The 25,231-nt window shown below is 42.0% G+C and overlaps 1 protein-coding gene across 2 annotated transcripts in view; it reads right to left on the bottom strand.

Moving 5' to 3' along the window:
• LOC109519021 (cAMP-specific 3',5'-cyclic phosphodiesterase 4B-like) overlaps nucleotides 1-25,231 on the bottom strand; it is a 90,532-nt gene that overhangs the window by 50,740 nt on the left and 14,561 nt on the right. Inside the window, exon 3 of one of the 2 annotated variants that reach the window (XM_019875258.1) lies at nucleotides 22,304-22,542. In XM_019875258.1, the coding sequence (XP_019730817.1) occupies nucleotides 22,304-22,542 (239 nt within the window). Of the gene's footprint in view, nucleotides 1-15,495; nucleotides 16,426-22,303; nucleotides 22,543-25,231 lie in introns of those variants that run through there. The other variant, XM_019875260.1, reaches the window with a different exon arrangement.

The following is a 25,231-nucleotide window of genomic DNA, read 5'->3' as shown; positions in this document are numbered from 1 at the left end:
GTGGACGTGAGTGACGACAGGCATGCGGAAGTCGGCCAATGAGTGAAGGGTGGGCGTGTAAGAGGACGCTAAAGGCACACCCCTAGCAGGTACCAGTCGCGTGAGTACATAGTAAAATGGATAAATAAAGTACAACCGAACTCAGTTTTGCTTCCGTTGCCTTTTTAAAAACGTGTTTTTAGCGTGTGTCCGTATGTCTTAGCTGCTACCGTATGCTTTAAGATAACATACCTGGTATGTTTTAGCGTGAATGCATGCTCCCGAATGCTTCAAGCTGACGTGTTTTTAGCGTGCGTGCATGCATGCCGTGTGTTTAAGCTTGCGTATGTTTTACCATGCCTGGCTGCGCCCAATAATACAGTGCGTTTTGTCTATGTGTAAAATACCAAAATAGCACCCGTTAGTGAGACTGCGCCCAACAATACGGTGCGCCGAATGGTTGTGAAAATACGGTATACGGCCTGGTGATCGAGTGGTTAGCGCGTTGACCTCACAGTGCAGAGGTCGTGGGTTCGATCCGGCCTCCCTGTGTGGAGTTTGCATGTTCTCCCCGGGCCTGCGTGGATTTTCTCTGGGTACTCCGGTTTCCTCCCACATTCCAAAAACATGCATGGCAGGCTGATTGAACACTCTAAATTGTCCCTAGGTGTTAATGTGAGCATACAGTTTTTTTTTTGGCGGGCAATCGGTTCAGGGTGTCCCCCGCCTACTGCCCGAAGGCAACTAGGATAGGCTCCAGCACCCCCCCGCCCCCCCGCGACCTTTGTGAGGATAAAGCGGGTCAGAAAATTGATGGCTGGATGGAAGTCAGTACAAGCCAAGCGTACTTCAGCATGCATCTGTGAAGTTTATAAAAATACTGTATTTAGAAAGTACACTTAAAGTATAATGCCCCAATTTAATATTTTAAAAAAAGTTTACTAATAGAATGCTTGAATAAACTACTTTTGGCTAAGAGACCCCTGTTTCTCTGTTGTTTGTTGGACTACCGACTTCCACCATGGCTGGCAATGGAGGACAAGCGTTAGCCGCAAGCCAGAAGGGACAGCGCTGATGGCCATGGAACCGACATCTTCTGCGGCTCCCAAACACGTCACAAACGGCTTTCCAAAGGCTGCACTGCCACGGACTTATGTGCACTGCTGCCTCGGCGAATTGGACTCGTGTGACAACAAAAGGCTGCGAAAGGCTTTGGGACGCTGCTGCTTAAGTAGCTGCATTTTGCATTGGCTTTGTGTGTGTGTGTGGGGGGGGGGTAAGTTAAAAACAAGTTTTTAAAAAGTCATCTGTGTGGCCTTTTTTTTCTTTTTTGGAAATATTCGATCTTAAAACATGGGAGACCCGGAGCCATTAATACGAGGCGGCCAATGCATGTACAATTTTGTTTTTATAGCAAAATTTTGATGTCAGGTGTGCTTTGTAGAACGGAAATTGCGCTAAATGTGATAGATATGGAGGGTGTCCCCTATCTTTGGGATCTTCTGTATCTGGCCTTTGATGAAAACACTTGGGAACCCCTGACTACAACTCTGTAATTCAATCTTGTGAAGGGCGCACACTTATTCATCGGAGCTCAGTATGATTCTTATCATCAAAGCCAAGGACACTAGAGGAGCTGAAGCAGAATATCAATAATGCGGACAGCACAGCAAATAGCAAGTAACCTTCATTGCTCTTTTTCTGTCTAATCTACTGATTTGCTGCCAACACGAACGACAGATTTAGGGATTTGCAGGATTTTTCTTGGTGGCCCAAGAGCAGAACACACAGTGTACATCGTACAGCTTTTGTGTGTTACTTTACACGCCATATACACTCAAGGTTAAGTGAAACTGAAAAATATGAAATCCTTTCCAATTGAAATATCAGCGGTGTTTTGTTGCATGTTCATCCATTGGTTTGTTTTATTGAGCACTGGGTTAATTAGGACGTGGAGCTGCTTTAAAAATTAATTACTTTTCACGACCTGTTTTTACATGGAGCCTTGGATTCCGGTTTGAATCAGGTTTGAAGCCAAAACCAAATGAAATGTAAATAAAAACCTCAATTTTTAATAAACAGCTAGACAAATGTGAATTGAATTTCATTTGGATTCACAGGGGTGTCATATTCCTTTTTGCTGATCCGATCTGAAATCAATTTTCCTCTTGTAAATGCTGGTAATTCGTAATACTGTCAGGCTGCGCTCTGTCTGCTTGTGGTCTGTCTGGAAGTAAATGTGCAGCGACGTTGTTGTTTCACACTTGAAGGCTTCCAAATAGAGCAGACAGGATTGGCCTGTGACAGAGAGTTTGTTTTTAAATACAATCTCTCAAAGAACAAACCATGATCACACATTTAGATCGAAATCAAGGATGATTGAACTTAAAAATATATATATTATGCAAAATTCTGTGAAGCTGGGAGAATTGTATACGGATGAGTAGGTGATAATGTGAGTTTTTAATCCAGTTATACAAGCAAGATGTGTCACTTTCACACAAACGCAAACTGGGATGATGAATATCAACAGTGATGTTATATATGTTGTATTTTGGAGTAAATGTATCATAATCATCATATAAAAACTGCATACCTTGTTTTTGATGTCAATCTGTTTCCCAAATTGACAGTATTAGTGTAACAAAAAACAATGAAGTAAAATTCTGAATAGCACAGCAAATAATAATAATAACAATAATAATAATAATAATAATAATAATAATAATAATAATAATAATAATAGAGCTGAAGAAAAATAACAGTCCCACATTCAATGAGATGGATGCATGAATGACTGAATTATGATCGCGATATTATGTTTAGTTACTGCTTCCATCAATGAAACCAGCTTATTTTACTTGACTAGAAACATTCGTCGGTTCTGGGAATGGTTAAAAATGAAATGTATCAGAAATATCGCAATAAGATTACTGTGTACATAACAACATTACAGAGGATGCAGACTACAATTAACGTGGTTTCCTGTGCCCGGCAGTTGTAATTCTAAAGATAGCGAGTGCACCCAGGAGATGTCGAGGTATAATTCGGTGGCCATCTTGGTCATGCTAAAACATTTATAGTAACCGTATGTTTTTCTCACACACGCACACGCACGCACGCACGCACGCACGCACACACACACACACACACACACACACACACACACACACACACACAAAGAGAGTAACACTTTGACCTTAACCCTTTTAATCACCCTAACTTGATACCATGGTAAGCTGTCCGCTGTAGTGAGCGCTGTCCCTGAAAGGGTTAAATAAACACGCTCCACAAGAATGAAGTTTTAACGAGTGGAAAATGGGCCGAGGACAAACTAAGCTTTGATTATTTGATTAACCTGATGGAAAGTGGAAAGAGATTGGGTAGAAAAACAGCAATAAAAAATGCATTTACCTTCACATGAAAGAAGGCAGATGTGGGTTACACTTTATTTTTACTGCCGAGCGACATGTTTTTTATGTTGAAACCCTTTAAACTGGCATCTTTCTTCTCAGCAGCATGTTCACATCCAAAATGTGTTCGTAGGTTGGAGCAGGACACACATTTCATTCTCTCATACATGAAAATCACTTCAAACCGACAGCTACCCAGAGCGTATGCACTCGAGGATCAATCTATGAAGGTGAATACTTGCAAAGGTGACATGAGCCTCAAGCACACCAACTGGTGGGAAAAATCTGAATAAGAGAGCAATGCCAATGTTTGAGGGCCAACATCCCAGCATGGATAAACGGCAGCCATTATGCTCCTGTGTGACACACAGGTCAAGTTTACGAAACACACAAGCACAGCTCCAGATAATCTCAGCGGTTTCTTTTCCAGACAGGATCAAGGCTCGTAATCGGTGGTTTCATATCACTTTGGAACATAAAATGTGTATTTTGCCCCTCAAACGAACCCATTGAAACACAAAACTACTGAATGAGCTGGCGTTTATGTGGCTAACTTGTTACACACGTCACACATCGAGATTGCGCAGAATATTTAAAAAATAATTACTAAAATCACCTGAGTGGCGATTACTTCCGACTTGGGACTCCCTCTGTTTTTTTTTTTTGCATGTTCTCCCCGGGCCTGCGTGGGTTTTCTCCGGGTACTCCGGTTTCCTCCCACATTCCAAAAAAATGCATGTCAGGATCATTGGACACTCAAAATTGTCCCAAGGTATGAGTGTAAGAGTGGATAGTTGTTCATCTCTGTGTGCCCTGCGATTGGCTGGCATCCAGTGCAGGGTGTCCCTTGCCTACTGCCCGAAGACAGCTGGGATAGGCTCCAGCACCCCACCGTGACCCTTGTGAGGATAAATCAGATCAGAAAATGGATGGATGGATATATATTTGGGTCAATTATTTCACCAACTTCAAATTTTCCCATGTGCGTTTTATTCACACAAACACACAGCACAAACTTCAAATCCAATTTTACTCACTTCATCACACATGAACATGCACAAACGCGCACACACACAAAGAAAACGAGTGTGTGGGTGGTGGTTCCCCAAAGGGCCGTGGTGACAATGACTCAAGGTGACAGGAAGTGCATGCAGAACCAATCATTGACAGCATACTGCACAGGCCTGCATGTCACAGACAAAAACATACACTCAGATGTTGGCAAAGGCATATGTCAAAACTTGATTTTGACCAAGTGATGAGGTACAGCATTGACAAGCACAGAGATCCACACTGCAACCAGTCGTACTAATATTATGGTTTATAACAGCACAATTAGGATGTCTTTCCAAGCACATACCCCAATACGTATATTGTAATGTTTCGCAAAGCACTTGAGAGTTATCCTCACCTTTTCAAGCACCGATTTGAATGATACTTAGTAGGCAGTCATGATGACATTTCAATGATGCTGTAGTTTCTGTTAACAAAATTAAAAGTAATCAAATTCTATTTAACTTCGTTATTTATTCCAGCAAAGCAGAAACAATGTCTGAAGTTTCTGCTCCAGTGACTCCAGTCTCCCCATGCAGTCAGAATGTATTCATTCCATCAGATAAGGATGAAGCGCATGGTGTCGGTCTGCCTCACTTCTGCATTGCTGCACATTATAACGAGCCGAGAGAATAAGGATGATGCTGCAATTTCTTTCCGTCGATGTCACAGTCCAAAACCGAGATGAGAATTATACTTTCTTTCTTTCCGCAGGGCAATAGACAGGAAGGATTGTAGAAATAATAATTATGACAGATGGTCTGCGTTTCAAGAAATAAACATACGCTGGAGTATGGTGGAATCCTCGGACCTACAAAATCATCACTTTTGAAAAAAGAAAAAAAAGTGTGCACTGACCAGAAGTATATAAATTTGTGAAAAAAAGATGTAATTTACCAAAATGTACTCAAATGTGACAAAGGTGGTTCTGGCCTGATAGCAGCGCTCGCCCCCACATATCCATTTTCTAACATGCTTATCTTCACGAGTGTCGCGGCATGCCTGGGCCTACCCCAGCCATCTTAGAGCAGGAGGCAACGTCCACCCTGGACTGGTTGCCAGCCAATCGTGGGGCACACACATAGACACACAAGCAGAAAATCTGCCACAATGTGAAACCGTCTCAGTATAGATGAGCGGATGGATCAGTGCTGTGTTTCTCGCGCTATTTAACCATCATTGGCTCTCTGCTTAACATTGCACTAACCGTGCTGTTAATTTGTTTTTTTACTCTTAATTAGACCTCAGAATGACTTGGAGGTTACCGTTGGCTCTAAATGCCCCAAAAGCCAACATAAAACTCAATGTCTCCTCTGCGGCAGCAAGCAGAAAGCTGTTGTGTGTGCAGTCGGAAGGTCTGCCTTCACGCACACTTCTTCCCATCACAATTCCAGCAATGGCTGCCTTACGTCATTAACATGGCAAATAGAACATGTCTGGGACTACGGTAAAGATAAGATTGAAGGGGCAAGGGTGTCAGCACATTTTATAAGTGTGGAAGGCAAGGAAACTCATTGTATTGCATACGGTTGCGCAGAATGTTGTACCATTACAACAAGGGGAATGGGAAAGACATTTCACAGGTAAATTGTCATGTCACCCAAAGCAGGAAGGAGCAAGGAGCAGGATGGACTGAAAACATTTTTATGAACAAAAACACTGAATAAACTAAAGCCAAAACAAACAAAATCCTAAAAAAAACGCTAAGAAACCAAAGTAATAAACAAAAACCCATGGCAAGAAGCAAAAACAACTTGACAGAAATACAAACAAAAATCCATGACAGTAATGCTCAATGATCCGACCCCGAGTGGTCGGCGGGGGCACTGCTTTTAAAAGAAAAGAACTAATGACATAATGACCAAGTGCGACACTCTCGAGGAGGCCCTCCAGTGCCACCTGTTGGTCGCAAACAGAATAATCATGACGTAAATAAAAAATATATTTTTCAAATATTGTGTATTGACAGCCCACATTAGGCATTGACAAAAATGTAAACCTCATGAAAATCTATTCAGAAATGAGCAAGTCTTGACTTAATTTCAATGGCAATGCATTGCCTTTACTGGGAACGTTGTTCCTCCAAACATGGTCGCCATGTATCCACATTAGTTAGCTCGGCTGCTGGTAAATCGTTTTGTTTTTTTTTTTTTGTTTTTTTTTTAGTCTGACTTCCTGACTTGGATCTCTCAGTTTGCGTGGTCCACTTTTACTTGCCGGAGGTTGGAAAATTCCAACTGTTGGGATGCAGCATTCGTCTTCGTATCTGTGAGCCAATGCCTGGTCCAATATTAACTAAACGTCATGTCAGTCATGCATTTCTTTGAGAAAACAATCAAGTGATAGCTTAGTCACTATTGAGACTAATCTTCAAACTAAAAGCAGTCGTAATTTAAACAGAAAATGCATGTACAGATTCAAAGGTTTTGACATTATGGTTTATTACTGGACAAAGCAACTTAAAAAGTGATTCTTCTGATCATCCATCCATCCATCCATCCATCGTATGAGAAATTCCGGCTTCTCAAGATAGCACTCAACTCAACTGTATTTACGGAACACTTTAAAACAACCACCGCTGTATACAACGTGCTGTACATGGAGCAAATACATATAGACAACAATAAACAATAAAACAATCAATTAATAACAAAGACAGTAGACAGCACAAAAACAGTAAAACTAAAAAAAATCAGGTCGGACTCATGCTGAGTCAACGTCCAACGTCCAGAGCAAAGCAAAGTATAAAAGGGGAGAGAGTGGAGAAAGGACCAATTCGCTCTGTCAGTTAAGATTGAGAGTGACAGCACTCTAAGTATATGGTACAGTATGTTCTGTAGCGAAGCTTTAATCAACCGCCACAAGAGAACAAATGCCTTCCCATCAGCCTCTTACTTCGACGTCCATGAAAAGACTTATGTTTCTGCGCTGAATTTGTATGGAATTGTGCTACTTTTCGACATGTACGTAAGTACAAGTCACAAGTCAAGATAAATAATGGCAGAAATTAACATGAACAATGTGCAAATGTAATGAGCCATGTTTGGCATGTTTCATTGACGTGTGAAAATAATACATGCTTGTCGCAAGTGTTTTTTTTTCCCCAATCGCTGCCAAGATAATCAAATTACAGACATAGACATAGACAGAATACACACACACACACACGCACACGCACCGTCATCAAGCTCAGCCATCCCTGATAGTTAACTTTTTGCTTGGCTGATTCAGCACAGCAAGGTAGCAGATAGAAATGGAGGGTGCTGAACCAGGTCATGAGAGGAGATTGAAGAAGAAGCAGAGGAGGAAGATGAGGATGGTGATGGTGAAGGGAGAAACTTTCCATAAAGTAATGTAATGTTAGGTGGATTGAGCGAATATGCTGATCTGTTTTAATGAGCATAGGTCAACCCACCAGGAAGTATTTTTCATTAACTAACTAAATTGATTAAAAAGTCCACTTGTGTTTACGCTCCACCCCATAACCCCCAACTTGGCAGGCAACCTTTTAATTGTCATACTCGGACACTACTGATTTGAATGTTGAATATTTCACTGAGTTAAGCGATAGAAACTTTATGTTTCATTTCTTGACCTACGAGTTTAATTTGCTCCATGACGACGCTCGTAACTCAAAACAGTCGTATTTCAAATTGTCGCTCTCCATTAAGATTAATGGAACTGCCATGGATCCGTTCTAGGCCTCCATAAAACACCAACAAAAACAAAAAACACACACGGTAGGTTAATGGAACACTCTGAATTGATAGTGTGTGTGAATGATTGTTTGTCTATGTGTGCCCTGCGATTGGCTGGCAACCACTTCAGAGCGTACCTCACCGACTGCCCGAAGACAGCTGGGATAGGCTCCAGCACACCCGCGACCCTCGTGAGGATAAACTGACCGTCCTCGACGAATCCAGCCAGTGAGCTGTCTCATTTAATTGCTGGCCAACAAAAACCTATACAGTACATGGGACCACCAACAGTGGTGCATTGAGCTGCCCATCTTTAAAACTCGTCTTCAGACTCATTTTTATTCTTTGACTTTTGACTCAGCATGAGACTTGATTTTTAACTTCACTGTTTTTTTTGCTTTCTACTGTCTTTGTTACGAATTTATTGTTTTAATGTTTGTGATATAAATCATTTTTGCTCCATGTACAGCACTTTGTATACAGTGGTGGTTGTTTTAAAGTGCTCTATAAATACAGTTGAGTTGAGTATATTGTGACCAGATATCCAATTAACTCTAGGAAAGCTTGTTTGGCCAACAATTTTGAGAGCGAGCGAGGACTCGACTGCACCGTCTCGCTTACAGCATTAAAAATGTAACCATGTAAAATAATCCCCATTTTAGTCAATGTACCTGCAATCTCATTATGTGTTGTTGTTTTTTTTTCTTTAACTGCAACAGGACGATGTTTTGGTGTCCTGAATACGTAACTCCAGTACATGTATTCCGTTACTCCCCTCACCTGTATATTAGCATGGCCGTTTCTATATTAGCATGGTCATTTCTCATTTTCCTTTAGTTTCTTTCTTTTGCCTTGACATAGTTTTTGTGTGAGTGGTGAACACAGCAATTACACGCCTCAGCCAGCCGCCCATCAAACATTTACGTCATGTTGTCCTTTGGATTACAAAAGCAAAAGGAGAGAGCAAAAAGAGAGAGCAAAAAGAAAGCCTTCCAGCAGATACAAAGACATGAGAAAATACCCGAAACGAAGGCAGTGGAAGGAAGTTGCACAAAGAAAGCCTCGCACAGAGAGCAAAAATCACTGAAGACGACAGACAGAAAGACAGACAGACAAAGAGAGCGTAAAAATGACTGAGACAAACAGAGAAGGAGACAGGGCAACAGCTGACTGGCTCAAACAGAACACTCTTTGTCTGAGTGCCAATGGGTCAGGAGTTTACCAAGGACAAATAATGCTAGCACGAGCAATAGCAAAGACACAATTTTGAACGGATTGTACAAAGGCTTGATATAATGCAACTTGACCGCTTAAAAATGTATAAAAATAAAACAAGGGGAAGGAGACTGTTTTTTGTGGCCCTGAAGTTACAAGATATTGTTTCAATGTATTGTTCACTTGATGTTGACACTTTCTGATCTTTTGTCATATGGGTACAGGAGTTTCAAGAGTTGGCTGGCAACCAGTTCAGGGTGTCCCCCGCCTACTGCCTGAATACAGCTGGGATAAGCTCCAGCACCCCCCGTGACCCTTGTGAGGATAAAGCGGGTCAGAAAATGGATGGATGGATGGAGTTTCAAGAGCATTCCAAAAAAATCTTAAAAACATCCTCAAGAACAGTTACTTAGTCTAACAATGATTTAGTAGGGGGGAGAAAGAATTTTAATATATTCATAACTGGAATTTTGAGGCGCCAGTGCACCTGCGTGACCAACGCTCGAGAGGGGTTCTGCTGCAACATGCTCTACAAAGAAAACAATTTTGCTAAAAATTGCAAATTTGAAAGCAATTGTGAGGTGTTGGTATACTTTTGAAAAACATTATTTATTGCTCATCTAATACCCCTTTCCCACTGCTGCAAGGCCGCGGGTAAACACGCATTTTTGGGCAGTGGGAAAGGCTCACTGGCCAGTGTCGATCTGTGTCCACAAGCACGCCATGGGAGGTGGGTTGTGATCGCCTCCGCTCCGTATCGCTTGCAGTTTGAAAGTCTGACACGGTAGCTGCCCGGTAATTACGTGATGACATAGGGCGGTACGTGATGCGTCATAACATCGCGCGCCATCGGCCTCGTATATAGCATGCCCCCCGCAATTTCGGCAAAAAATTCACGTCGTCTTCGTTGTCTCAGTAGTAACAAAGAGTTGGTGCTGCGCTGCTTTTCGACCACTTTGAGGACGGTAAAAAGCATGATAAAAGAAAGAGGGCTCGCTTCCATGTTGCTTTGTTTACCACGAAGAAATCTGTCGCACTATCATCTACGCAATCACAGCGTGGTGACGTAACCAGACGCAAAGTGGTGGAAGGGGGGGGGGGCGCAGAATCGCCTTCTGTTGGTCAATGGGAAAGGGACAATATGCTAATTGGTTGTGTGTCGCCACGGATCACTACTACCCATTAATTTCAGTGGGAAAGGGGTGTAAGAAACCGATAGTTTAGCATTTTATCATGGAATTGAATTCTCATGACAAAATGTCATTTGCAAGAAATAAATAAATACATAAAATCAAAAATAAAAATTCTGAACTGTATGCTATTAACAGTATGGCAAAAAAAGACAGGCAAGGTCATTTTACATGACGTATGATTTAAAAAAAAAAAAACAAGAACAACAACAATGTGATACTATCATAAACATACGACAAAAGACCAGCAAATGCACATAGTCCAATTTTCACAGCCGATATATCACAGTGCTCTCTTACACTTTGTGATTTGATGAAGACCGTGTTTGTCATCCATTGTTCAGTTTGTGTAGCGCAAGCCGAGTCTCAGCGTCAAGTGATGTTTCTCATCTTTGACAGATGATCGTATTTTTGAACAACACACTAATTTTGTCACAAATTCTTGGCAGTTCTTGGTAGTAGTTTGGTCCTCTTCTACTGTTCACAAAAAGTTACACGTAGACCGTTTGATCATATTTGACTGGTAACAAGCCATTACTTCACAATCTTGGATAAGCAATTACTTTAATCTGTTTAGCAAATGGTATTGTGCAAGTTGTGCACGGCGTGGGTACTTGTTGCGCTGTTGGCGGTTGTACTAGCAAGCAGAAGGAGTTGAATCTGTGACCACAAGAGCAACGTTTTGAACTGGAACCCTGGACAAGAGGAGAGTGCTGTGGCAATTGGTGCAATTTCCAGTCCCTACGTGGGGAAAAGGATCGCAGAAGAATTAGTCTGAGAGTCTGTTTGAAAAGTCTACCTCAACCTTCCAGAGCTCCTTTTCATTTTGTGGGTAAAGAGCACTGCGCAACACACGCATTGAACTTTGTGCTTATCTGCTTTCATTGCGCCAAACCAGCATAGAAGATTCACAAACACATCAGGTATGGACACTTTAGTATTAGTCAACCTCTGAAATCATTTGTCCAATCTCTTTTAACACAACCAACTTAAATAATGCGTAGTGTACCGATACGCCTCTGAGCTTTTGAGAATGCGCATTGCCTCACGTCTGAAGTGAGAGCGTTCGGAAAGTACTTAAACGTGACTTTACGTGACTTTATGTTATCCTCCTGCACCGCTACATTAGCATGAAGCTTGATTGACATGTTTTCTCTTCTAAGATGCAATAACTGGCCCACATTGTTTTAAGTTTAATAGAAATTGGACTTACGCAAACAGTTTCTATGTAAACAAAACACCGATTTTGGTGCAAGTTGCGCACATAATTCACACAAAGGCTCATGGGGTGTAGGAATAAAGGGGATCACAACACAGAGAAACAAGACTGCATGCCCACACAGTTTTCAAATTAGCTGCTGACTGTGATTTTACACCAACTATCATTTCCATACATGTCTGGATTTATTCATTTTCTTCAACTTTCAAAGTATTTTCTTTTGATGCTGCCATCAAAATGCATGACTGTCAGTTTGATGTTCGGTTGGTGATGAGCAGTGTTGTGTTAAAAGGGGCAAAAGTTCAAACTTGGTTTCATCGGACCATAAAATATTTCCCCACATGTGATTGGAAGATATTATGTTCCAATATACAGGTCACAGGTCAGGTCACATTAATAATGGAAAATGTTTTGAAATGATTTATCTTGGTCTCTGTTTGGGTTTGTTTTTTTTTTTTTTTGTTTTTTTTACAAAAAAATGGCTTTTTAAATGGTAGGCAGATCATTTACATCCGCTTAACACAGAGGTCGGCAACCCGCGGCTCATGAGGCGCATACAGCTCTTTCGCGCCCCCCCAGTGGCTCCCTGGAGCTTTTTCAAAAATGTTTGAAAATGGAAAAAGATCGGGGAGGGAAATACATTTTTGGCTCCCTGGTATGGTTTCTATAAGAGGACAAACATGACACAAACATGACACAAACATTAACGTTTTCCAATGCTGTAAAACTGTGTCGAATAAATATTAAATTTCAAGATTTCGTCAACGAGGATTTGCGTCCTGGCCTGCGACACACATTTCTATTTGCAGGGTGGGATGTCAGTCAGGGGGTTTGGTGTAACAAGAAAACAAAAACCAAAAACAAAACAGACTTTCTTGTACAATTCGAGGGTACTTGCAAAGAATGGGAATCTGGGTGGCCGAGAAAAGCATTTTTTAATGGTATACGTGAGCTACCGTATGCGCGCGTGTGCGGTAACGGGTCGATCGCGGAAGGTTGGTCGATCAAAAAGTAGATCTTCCGTCAAAAATATTTGGGCACCCCTGCTCTCCAGGATGAACTGTAGGGAGAAAAAAAAAATCAGGCGGGTCGATCGCAGGAGGTTGGTTGATCAAAAAGTAGCTCTTCCGTCAAAAATGTTTGGGCACCCCTACTCTACAGGATGAACTGTAGGGGAAAAAAATCATTGAATCATGAATGCTTGTGTATTTGTAGCCAACTTAGTCATGTTGATAGTCGGCTAATATCGCTAATATAGATACATACAGCATGTGTTGAGTTCATGATCAGGCTTTTAATTTTTTGTGGCTCCAGACATATTTTTTTTTTTTTTTTTTGGTCCAATATGGCTTTCAATATTTTGGGTTGCCGACCCCTGGCTTAACACTTCTACTGTAACTGTATCTCTGAGGGCAGCCACAATATTGATATGACTGAAGCTAAAAATGTGTGACACCACTGATGACCTTGACCTTTGACTTAAAAAATAGCTTGGGAAGATCAGAAAGTGCTGATAAAAAAATCAAATAAAAATGTGGAGGACCTGACTCAAATCTTATATGACCTTGACCTTTGACTTAAAAAATAGCTTGGGAAGATCAGAAAGTGCTGATAAAAAAAATAAAATAAAAATGTGGAGGACCTGAGTCAAATCCTATACAGTCTCATCACACGATGTGTAGTACAAAAAAATGTGACTATACTTACACAATCGTCCAGTCCTGAGTGTGCAAGTTAAATGATAAATTGGAGCCACTGTTTCGTGCTCCCTGTTGGAATGATGTGAGAACAAGCCACGAGCACTAATAGATTCTAAAATACTGACAATGAGTCTACTAGTTGTCATCGGAGGAAGAATTATATTTTAAGGCACTTTTTTTAAAACGAGGGTTGGATGTTGGTATCTTTAATAATTCAGAATTTCCTCAAGGGTGCAATGTGCGTGCGAGTACATATTCCTGTTTATCATCTGGAATTGTACATATTGTCTATTCAATTGTTGTCAGTACTTTTTATTTTTCTGCCGTTCTTTTCAGGTCCAGAAAGATGCCCTGAGGGGAATTTATCTTAAGAATGACGGTTAACTAAACTGGCTGAACGGGACCAGTCAAAGTGTTGTGGGTGTTGTTCCATCCCAGAGTTAAGCTCATGTACAGTGGACTTACGAAGAAATATGGAGGACACCGGTGACAATGATTTAAAATATTTTTCTCATGTTTTTTCTCTCATATCTCTGTCGCCATTGTACCGACCCAACCCCCCGCAGATCCTGCTTTGCTCAGAAATAGGCTATACAAGAAGAGATAAAGCGATACGAGTCCCCGGGAGCTGGTAAACGAAGAGGAGAGCCACACAGAAACAAGAAGATATCAAAGACCTAACAGTGTTATACCAATATTCACATTTGCACACACACATGTACATGCATCTGGATACACCTATTAGGCTTGCATTACTCAATTATAGTATGCTATTACCACAAAGAAACACACACATACACACACACACACAGAGGATGTTATCATGTTTCCATCATACAAACAGTACAGCCTGGAGATACAAGCACAAACAGATTCATATCTTAACTCATTTCCTTTCGACACACACAGAAACACACCACCTCCCTCCCCTCACAGTGACAAGTCTACTTCATCATATCCTGAATTCAGCTTTGGTAGATGGTCTTCACCTTTATAAATCCCATTCAAACCGTACAACAATGTTAAGAACACAAAGGGGATGTGAATTTGTTTTTTATACTAAGAGTCAAGAGTCACCTTGAAGCTCTCTCTCTCTCTCTCTCTCTCTCTCTCTCTCTCTCTCACACACACACACACACACACACACACACACACACACACACACACACACACACACACACACCATCCTATGCCACTAATCCATACATTGCATAACACAGCAAAAAACTCCCTTCACATTCACTGGTGGCAGCTAACTGCAGAAAAAAACCATGGGGGGAGAGCATGGGGGGGGTGAAAATGCCCAAAATAGAAAACCGCAAAGCGATTCATTCATAAAGTCAAGATGTGGGGATGGAAGGAGTCGATGCTGAGACAAATCATGGGTTCTGCACATCATCAATGTTATGAGGGGACAGTTTCAAAGGTATGATGTGAGTTTGCCATCTGTATCTCGTGACCTAAAATGCACCAGATGACAAAAAAAAATGCAATCACCCAAAACTGATTCCTGCACATGAGGAAAAAATGTACCGAGGTAAAGCGCAAATGAAGATCCAAATAGGGGACAGGGAAGCCACTATGTGATTTTTATTAGATTCCATAATTTCTTAGCCCAGTGGCAAATCAACTGTCATTTGTCTTTTTTTTTTTATATAGTTTGGCCTCCCTTTTGACAAGAAATGTATTGGAAATGGAATGTAGGTCTTTTATGAAGCATTCTTTACTGCATTTGTCTTGACTTCTTCAGTCAGTGGAATTACATTTGCTCCATTTGTCTCCCGCTGTGACTCCCTTTTGTTTGTTTTTCGACCCTCTTATCTTTGTTTCTCCATACAATCACTGCGGGCTATCTTTCTCAATTATATCCTATTTCCCTGTCATTTTGTCTTCCCGTCTATCATCCTTCACTATATTCACGTCCCATCCTTCCCACACAGCACGTTTTGTCCACTACTCCCAATACGGCATTCGCTCCGTCCCAACCTTTCCCGTGCATCTCCCCCTCCAAGCTCCCATCAGCCTTACCAGGTGTGAGCTACTGTAAAGCGTCGCCTCTGTCTGATGCTCTTGTTGACCACCAGCTTGCGGAAGAGCCGCGGGGAGCTCCGTGGGGAAAGTTTAGGGGATGTGGCGCCCCTTTTCCCTCCCACCACACCAGGGGCCTTGGGGGGCTCCAGTTCCAGATGCATGTGCTCCTTGAATGTCCGAATGCAGGAGTCCATCTCAACACTCAGCTCGTTTGAGGACATCCCTGTGGGCTGGATGACTTTCAAATTCAGCCAATTTCCGTTCAAAGTCAGCTGCTCATCGAAAGTCTCCCTCTTGATTTGATACAACGAGGTAAGTCGTAAACCAGAAATGGCCAACACACCTTCTGCGTTGTTTGGAGTTGCTTTGCCTCTGCGCTGTTATTAAGAGGGGTTAGGGATGAGCCAGACAGCAGTCATGTCCACTCCCATTCTCTGCTGCACTGTGCTTTTCTGCTGGTCGCCCTTTCATCTAAGGATCTCAAGAGGTGTTTACACACGGCGGGATTACATCCAGCTCCTTGGAGAAAACAAGAATTCGGGGCTTCTTGCACTCCTGGTCGAGATGACTCATAAGTTGGTTCTGGCTGTGTTTCTGTGTCACTCTTTGCTCCTGCTAAAAGCGCATCCCAGGACCAACTCTTTCTCGCAGTCCATCCACGCAGTTTGATGCTGGAGAGCTCCCTTATGAAAGATTCAGAGGGGTTTAAAATTGCCTCCTCCTGTCTTGCTCTGCTCTCTTCATCAACTCCCGCATGACTGAGCTCCTCGGTGGGGAAAACAGTGCAGACCTCCCCGAAGGCACTCTCGGTGTGGCGCACAGTGACTCCAACTATGCAGAGCCCCGAGTCAGATTGCACGTCACTTTCCCAAGCAGGGAGGCGAGCGCAGCACAACACGCAGGGAAATGCTTCACTTGCTCTTTCATTCAGGATACACACAACTGAGGAGCTGCGAGCAGGCATGCAGCGGGCAAAAGCCACGCCCCCGCTTGAAACGATTGGCTGGCTGCAGGAGTGACGACAAGCTGGCATGCTCGGTAACAGGTTGTCTGACTTATTTATTAATTTTTTTCCAATAGAGGGGATTTGCGGTAATTCTGATGATGTTGTGACCTTTAGCGAGGCAGGGAAGCAGCAAGAGGAGGCCAAGAAAAAAAATATTTGCACAAGCGATTAAGGCAAACAGCTTAATGGGTATCTGGAACTGAAACACTCATAATGCTCAGTAGGTTAGCTGATTTATTGAAAAAATTGCATGCAATTGTACATAAAAGTCCTTTAAGGTAGTGTTTTTCAAATCCTGTGCCGCGGCATTGTCAGGTGTGCTGCGGGAAATTATCCAATATGTATGCCTGTGCGGTCGATCGCCTGGAAGAGTAATCATGTAGTACTCTTCCATACCAGTAGGGAGCAGCAGCAGCTAGGAAATTGCCTTATGCTTTGAGACAAGCAAAGTTTCTGATGCGAGGCAATACAATGTAAGGTATCTTTCATTTTGATTTATGTTTACTGGAGATGCAACGCCACCAATGTTCCCTCTAAGCTGCGCAACTGCGCACTGGTCGCACACTCTCATTGCACAAGAAAACCTATCCAGCGCAGTGAACGCACTGCAAATGAATTAGATACATAACTTTTTTTTTCTGTATCAATTTGCGGTGTAATTCAGTGAGTGACAGGTGTCTAGCCAATCACATGATACGATGCAGTGACGCTATGCAGCCAATCACAGCATTGGCAGTACTACAACAGCAGTGCAGTGGCGATAAGTGACGCTAATGCTAATCCTTTATCATGGCGAAACGACTGGGCAGTGAACGTGATACGCCAACTCCCCAAACTAAAATAAAAATGAACTGCGGTTCTTTTCAGTTGGAATGGCTGTTGGAGTTATGTGCAAATCGAAGAACAAGCAGTGAAACTGGGTAAGATATTTTCTTTTTCGAGTGAGAAAGATCTGTTCTGCAAAACATGCAGCAAAGCTTAAGCTGTAAGCAAATTTTCCGGTGGAAAAATACGGACAAAATGGAAGCTGGACAACCTCAAGCGACACATTCAGCAGAAAAGTCCTTTGAATGATGTTGGAATTATACAAAGACTCAAGATGGGAAAAGGGATTGGTACAATATTGCGGGAGAGCGCAAACGACCGGGAGAAGAAAAACCGGCTGTCACACAGAAAAAATACGACCCTGAGCAAGTCAAAGTTCTGATTGACTATATTTTACTTGCCATTAAATATTGGATTGATGTTGATTTGATTCCTATTCAATGTGTATCGCGTCAATTTTCAATGTTTAAAAAAACGCTTATAGTAACAAGATACAGTTACACTTAATTGTTAAAATAAGCTTTTTTCACGTTTCCAGGTAGTGGTGTGCCGCGAGATTTTTTTCAATGAAAGAAATGTGCCTTGGCTCGAAAAAGATTGAAAAACACCGCTTTAAGGAACACATGAAAACAATGTATTCATCAACACTGCCGCATCAACATTTCTCTCTCTCTCTCTCTCTCTCTCTCTCTCTCTCTCTCTCTCTCTCTCTCTCTCTCTCTCACACACACACACGCACACACACACACACACATGCACACGTTCAGTTAAAATCGAGACTACAAAAGTAGGTCTTGAAGTGTGCTTTTTTTTTTTTATAATGGCAAATAAATGCCATCGGGTCTCAAAGAAGGTCAACATGTCAAAGACCGTAATGTATACATATAAAGATAGGTCCAAGACCATAAAAAGATAATAATATTCTGAGCAGGATAAAGTAACCGAAAAGACACATGGAACATACCACAAAATAACTCAAATTTAAATAGCATCTCACAATAAAACCTTTGCAACAAGAAGAATATGTATGTGTGTGTGTGTGTGTGTGTGGGGGGGGGGCGTTCAGTGCCGGGGGGAAGTGGATCTTGCATGTCCAACAGTGAGTCAGGTGTAGGTGATGGGGGTGGGATGTCTATGTTTTGGGCTAATGTCCTGAGATGAGAGACTTTAATGTAGCATTGTTACATAAGCTCCTCTCTTTTTAACTCCCCCTTTCATAATCACAGCCCTCGCTTGTGAGGGCAAACAACAGTGCATTGTGGCCCAGATTAGAAGACATAAATTGATACACAAAGGTTTGTGGAGTAAGAGAGTGAAGAGAGGGAGGGGAAAAAAAAACTCAGACAACAGAGGACATTCAGGAAAGAAGAATGAAAGGAAAAAAGTGAGCACAAAGGCACAGTTGAAGGGGAGAAAATCCATCTGAAAAAGCTTAGTGATTTTAAGGTGACAATGCTATGCTTGCATGAAGGGGGTTGTTATAGTATATATGCACAATTTTAATCTCGCACTATAGATATGATTGACTGAAGATTTCAAAATGTTGCATGTGACCAGTCGAGGATGGGATGGCTGGATGGAACATTCAAGCAATTTTATTTATTTATTTGTTTTGATGTGCTCATGAGATAAAATTTACCATTTTGTTTCATTTGTGACCTTCTAGAATGAATAATAATTTATTTGGGTTGTTCTCTCTCAAATTACATCAGACTTCAACAGATGGGAGACAATACTGTCAGTGTCCTAGTATGCAGCTTACTTCAATGGTTGGTTCACCACAGAGCTCTACTTGACTGAAATACAAATTAAAGTGTGCTATGCGTGATCTGTTTGCTTTCCAGAACCACTGAACTTGCTAAAATGGAGTGTGTATGGTGATGTCTGCTTGTCGACTTAGTTGGATACAATTTGGATAGTAAGTCAACAGAACATGCTCGCACACAATGCACCAATAAAAGACGTACACCACATGTACATGGCTCATTGATGGACTGTCAATTACACATTCCTTCACTGCTTGTGCGTGAGCGTGCGTGACTGCGTTTGCACACACCAGAAAATGACTGACGGACAATTTTGTCTTCTGTCTCAACACTCTTTGATTGACAAGTTTTGTCGCACCATAACAATTTTTGAAATAATGATCCAAATCTGAATTACAGCCCTAAAATGGGGCCAAAGAGGGACATTTTTGGAAAAGATTATCTTAATAATAGTTTTACCATATATATGAGGAAAAGATTTTGATTAAAACACGTTTTGAGCTGTTTATTGTCAAACATGCATCAAGGTACAATTTTATTTTATATATTTGTGTTATTTGAACATTGTAAAGGTACTTTTTAGTTCAATTTCATGTGTTTTTGATAAACTGTGCATAATGTTAAAGATGCAGCCATCCATTTTCCGATCCACTTATCCTCACAAGGGTCATGGGGGGTGCTGGAGCCTATCCCAGCTGTCTTCGGGCAGTAGGCGGGGGACACCTTGAACTGGTTGCCAGCCAATCGCAGGGCACAGACAGACGTACAACCATCCACGCTCATACTCACACCGAGGGGCAATTTACAGTGTGTTCAGTCAGCTTGCCAGTACCAGGAGAAAACCCACGCAGGCCCGGGGAGAACATGCAAACTCCACACAGGGAGGCCGGAGCTAGAATTGAACCCGCTACCTCTGCACTGTGAGGTCGATGCGCTAACCACTGGACTACCGGGCCGCCCTTACAATAACATGCAGAGTTCTATTTTTGTGCTCAGGGTGAGTTCAGCGCATGGGTGTTTTCTTCTTTTTTTTTTTTCCTAGACAAGAGCAGATAGAAGGGGGCATTTGCGCCATTATGCGCTGTTGTGGGGGAGAACACAGCTGACTTGTCTGCTACACACACCACACACACACACACACACACACACACACACACACACACACGACACACAGCTACATAGTTTCACTTGGGAGTCTCACAGTGTTGACGAAGGTCTTGCTGACCTAGACATTTAACACTAGAGGAAACTGAAGGAGACATGCTGTATCTCAGTACCTCTGAAAATAGAAGATGATCACAAGGGTAAACGCCCAAAATGTCTGCCAGAGATTGATATACACCAGGGGTGGGCAATTCTAGTCCTGGAGGGCTGCTATCCTGCATTTGAATCAGGTGTGTTGCAGCAGGGAGAGATGGAAAACATGCAGGACAGCGGCCCTTCAGGATTGGAATTGCCCACCTCTGATATACACCTTGCCTGCCACTACAAACTGACTGAGCTGCATTTGACAAAAAGAAGCGATGACAGATGTGAAGGCGTCAGCAGATCCTCAAAGGACCTGAGTCAATGAATGGCACAGTAGAGACATGCAGAAAAAAAAACGTATTTTCCTTGACTTATTATTTTTACATCTTCCTCACTCCAAACCTTTTTATCAGCAGATCCTCAAAGGACCTGAGTCAATGAATGGTACAGTAGAATGAGACATGCAGGAAAAAAAAAATTATTTTCCTTGACTTATTATTATTACATCTTCCTCACTCCAAACCCTTTTAGAATGTAGATACGGCGTTGAGGATTTTTTTTTTTTTTTTTTTTTTAAGATGATGGTGATGATGACAACGATGAGTAAAACCAAACTGAGTCCTATGTTTTCACTGCTCTCTTGTGGAAGAAACTGACACTGCAACTGGAATAAAAGCACAATTTTAACAATGAATGTAAAGTTAATTGGATTCCGCTCAAGAAAAATTGTCATTATCCTTGAGATGGGGGCAGTCAATGTCCTCCAAAAATGAAATCGCCATAGCAGCATTTTTGTCAGAACAGGACAACATTGCTTTGCTCAAAGAACACTTTTCCTTGGAAAAAAAAATGCTTTCACACCAGTTGTTTGTCAAACACTAAAGAGTATTATGACATTTACTTACCTACGTGTTGACCTGATTGGTCCATGATGGTTATGATCAACAGGTGGTTCATTGGCACATTTGCATTTTTTACAAAAAGTTGCACGGTGCTATTGTGATTTTCAAACACCCTCTTCTACACGGTACATGTATTAATCTCACGATTGCATGTTGAGTTACCGCTCTACGCCAAATATCGTATATACTATAGGTACTGTATGTATACACATAAGTGAGGTTTCCTTTCAACTTCTATTTCGAGTGCATCTTCTCAAGCTGTACAGGCATATTTTGTCAGCTGTGTTTCAAATTTTCATTCACCCGCTCCTGCTGATTATCTTAATAAGATGGACATGAGGCACAATACTTGGTCACATCCTTGCAATCTGCTTGATCTGACTATAAGGTCATACCAAAAAGCTGTCCTTTATTCAGTCGGTCTCTACTTTGGAGTCACCATCTTCCACTGAGATACCTGGATATTATTTGCCCATTTCCGAACATTTTTTTTTAAAAATCTGTACATTCTTTGTGATGCAAAAATGTACTCCTGAGAAACAAACCGTCAGTTGAGGCTCATTACTCAAACAGATCTTCATAAACAATGAAAGTCTAGTATAACGTTGCCCCACAATATTTCAGGTCGCTCACACAAGCACAAAGTGATTATTGGTTATTGGTTATAATCCAGCGATGTCAGACCCATCTAATTAGAAGAATAAAGGTAACGTATGGTTTAATGGCCTACATATATCCAATTTGATAGTCATTGGAAAATGAATGGATGGCTCTTATTTGGGGAACACTTCAATCACTGTGTTTTGCTTAACATTCATTGGTACATGCAGTCAAAGCAGCCAGAATATAAAAACTCAAAATTTCAATCTCATCAGGTAAATTCCTAATATTTCACTATTCACATTCTATGAAGTAGTTTGGATTAGACAAGACTAGGCTATGAATATGCACGGTGTTCCTGTCCCCGCTATCCCCTAACCCTAACACACACACAGACACAAATATTTTTTGTTCTGTCACAAAACATTGCTTTTTACAATCTTACAAAATGTACTCACCAATCAGGGTCGACCGGCGTGATGTCTATCCTGGGAGGGGCTCCAAATGGTAAAGATGTAGGTCGGGACCTGACCTCATCGTCAGGTGTCCGAGCCCTCTCCCCCTGACGCCACGACAACGGTGGCAGCTGCAAGTTGCCAGATAAACGCCTCCGGCCTCTGCGCAAGTCGACCCCCAGCGTGCATGGCGGGGACGTAAAAGACTCGCTGAGGCAACTACCTGACAGCTCTTTCACATCCTAAAAAGAGAGATGAAGCAATGAGGCCATTATGGGGTTGGGAAGGTTACATAAATGTGATATAGCATTCAGTAGGATTAAAATGAAGATTTTAAAGGAGCAATTTGGAACGTTGTCTCTGTGGACATCATAAAGAGTTTCATGACTCCAGTTGTTCCAGTATTTTTTTCCATTGGTGTATCATGAGTCTTTCCACTAAGGGGCACTCCAGTCCTGTTTAAGAGTACAGATGTACTTGACAACTAATGTCTTTATTTTATTGTTGTTGTTATTAATTTTGGGGTTTGAAATAAACATTGACCTGGTGATGGAGAGTTAGAGAGGGAGACCTGTGAAGTGGACCACAGGGTGCTCATTGTGCTTATGCACCAAACTACGGGGACTTACTAGGGTTATCTTTGTCTGATACTTGTTTGAACATTGAAGCAGGGAAACTATGCATAAAAGTAGTAGAAAAGAGGGCAAATACTTTTTAACACACAGTTTTTATACAGTGTCCATTGTTTTTTACTACACATTTCAAAAGGCACATTTCTTGTATCACGGTATTTACAGTCACTGAATAAATGAACCTGCATTGGAAACGAGCATTTGCTGGTCAATAAAGAATGTTACGGCACAACCTCACGTCACCTCACACCAGTGGTTAGTGGTGTGCCACCACATTAACTTGAACAAGACAAAAAATACAAATAAAAAGTTCAATACCGTATTTCATAATACACTGTATCTATTTTTAGAGACGTGGGAAAAATTTTACATACCGTAGTTTCGGCACTATAAGGCGCTGGTGGTACGGTACAGGAAATACAATACAATACAATCGAGCCTTCACAACCGCTGCAGCTATAACAATGAGAACTGGTCACAAACACGGACATGAAACCTATGAATACAAATGGCATTAAAAAGCAATAAATGAAAGACAAAAGTTATGAAGACAATTGATTCAACAAAAAGGCTCACATACACAAGGGGCTAAATATCCTTTGAAGTCTTGCTTGTCTCCTTTTTCGTTCCGTCAGAAGTTAACTGTGCTTGTGGTGTTATCTTCGTTTCATAATGGCTTTGCAGAACTCACAAAGTAGTTGTCTGTTTGAGTGTGTGTTGGCGAATGCAACGTGTCAATTAGTTTTTGTAGGTTACAATTGGTTCCTGCTCATAATCACCACTAGATGGCATAGGAACACTAACAGGGACACAACTCAATGGGGAATATAAAGAGAGTTACAGGAATTTTACATTCGTCGCATTGGATTATGGGGCGCACTGTCGGATTTTGAGGAAACTAAACGATTTTAGGTGCACCTTATAGTGCGGATAATACGGTAGTTAAAGTTGAGTAAAGTAGTTTCATTCCTCTGTGTTGTCTGGTTAGTGATGTACCTCTTTTTGGAGACTCTTGTTAAAATGCGTCAATGTGTAGTAGCTCCTCTTCATTACAAGTGAGCATTTGGGGTGCATGATTCCTGAGCCCAAATCTTAATCGGCTCTGTGCACACAGAAGTTACATATTCCATGTTCAGCGGCGCATATATATATATATATAAAAAATCCTCGTCTCACCCCTCGGGTGGTGTCCATCCCTCATTCAGCTCGGGTCCTCTACCAGAGGCCAGGAAGCTTGAGGGTTCTGCGCAGTATCCTTGCTGTTCCCAGCACTGCACATTTCTGGACTGAGATGTCCGATGTTGTTCCCGGGATCTGTTGCAACCACTCATCTAGTTTGGGGGTCACTGCCCCGAGTGCTCTGACCACCACAGGCATGACTGTCACCTTTACCTGTCACCTTATATATATATATATGTGTGTGTGTGTGTGTGTTGTACAATCAGAGTCAGTAGGCCCGCATTTTTGGCAGTAAGTTAGATTGCTTTCCAGTGAGGGATAGACTCTACCAAGGCTCCACCCTTTGTCACCGATTCTTTTCATCACCTTTATGACCAAAATTTCTAGGTGCAGCCAAAGCATTGAGGGGGTCTGGTTTGGTAGCATCAGTTTTGCATCTCTGCTTTCTAGAGATGATGTGGTACTGTGTGCTTCATCAAACAGCAATCTGTGATTTGCAGCAGAGTGTGTAGGGGTTGGGATGAAAATCAGCACCTTCAAATCTGAAACCATGGTCCAGTTGGAAAAAGGTGGGGTGCCCTCTCCAGGTTAGGAATGAGATCCCACCCCAAGTGGAGGCGTTAAAGTATCTTGAGGTCTTGTTTACGAGAGAGGGCAGGATGGAGCGGCAGATCGACAGGTGGATCGCTGTAGCATCGGCAGTAATGCGGACTGTATCAGTTCATTGTGGTGAAGTTGGAGCTGATCCGGAAGGTAAGGCTCTCTATTTACCGGTCGGTCTAGTTTCATACCCTCATCTACAGTGACGAGCTCAGGGTCATGACTGAAAGAACAAGATCTCGATTACAAGCGGCCGAAATGAGTTTCCTCCGCAGGGTGTCAGGGTTTCCCCCGCAGGGTGTCAGGGTTTCCCCTTAGAGATTGGAAGAGAAGCCCGGTCATCAGGATTGGCTCAGGAACAAGCTTTGATAGTATAGGAGCAAAATGAAGTGGCTTTGGCATCTGGTTAGGATGCCTACTTGACGCCTGCCTGGTGAGATGTTCCAGTGAGAAGACCCTGGGGACAACCAGGGAGACCTTGGAGAGACTTTTGTCTCCCGGCTAGAACGCCTTGGGAATC

This window comes from Hippocampus comes, unplaced genomic scaffold (assembly GCF_001891065.2).
Source record: "Hippocampus comes isolate QL1 unplaced genomic scaffold, H_comes_QL1_v1.1 scaffold132, whole genome shotgun sequence".
NCBI classification, from domain to species: Eukaryota; Metazoa; Chordata; class Actinopteri; order Syngnathiformes; family Syngnathidae; genus Hippocampus; species Hippocampus comes.
Note: the sequence above shows the minus strand (reverse complement) of the source record. Positions and strands in the feature narration are given on the sequence as shown.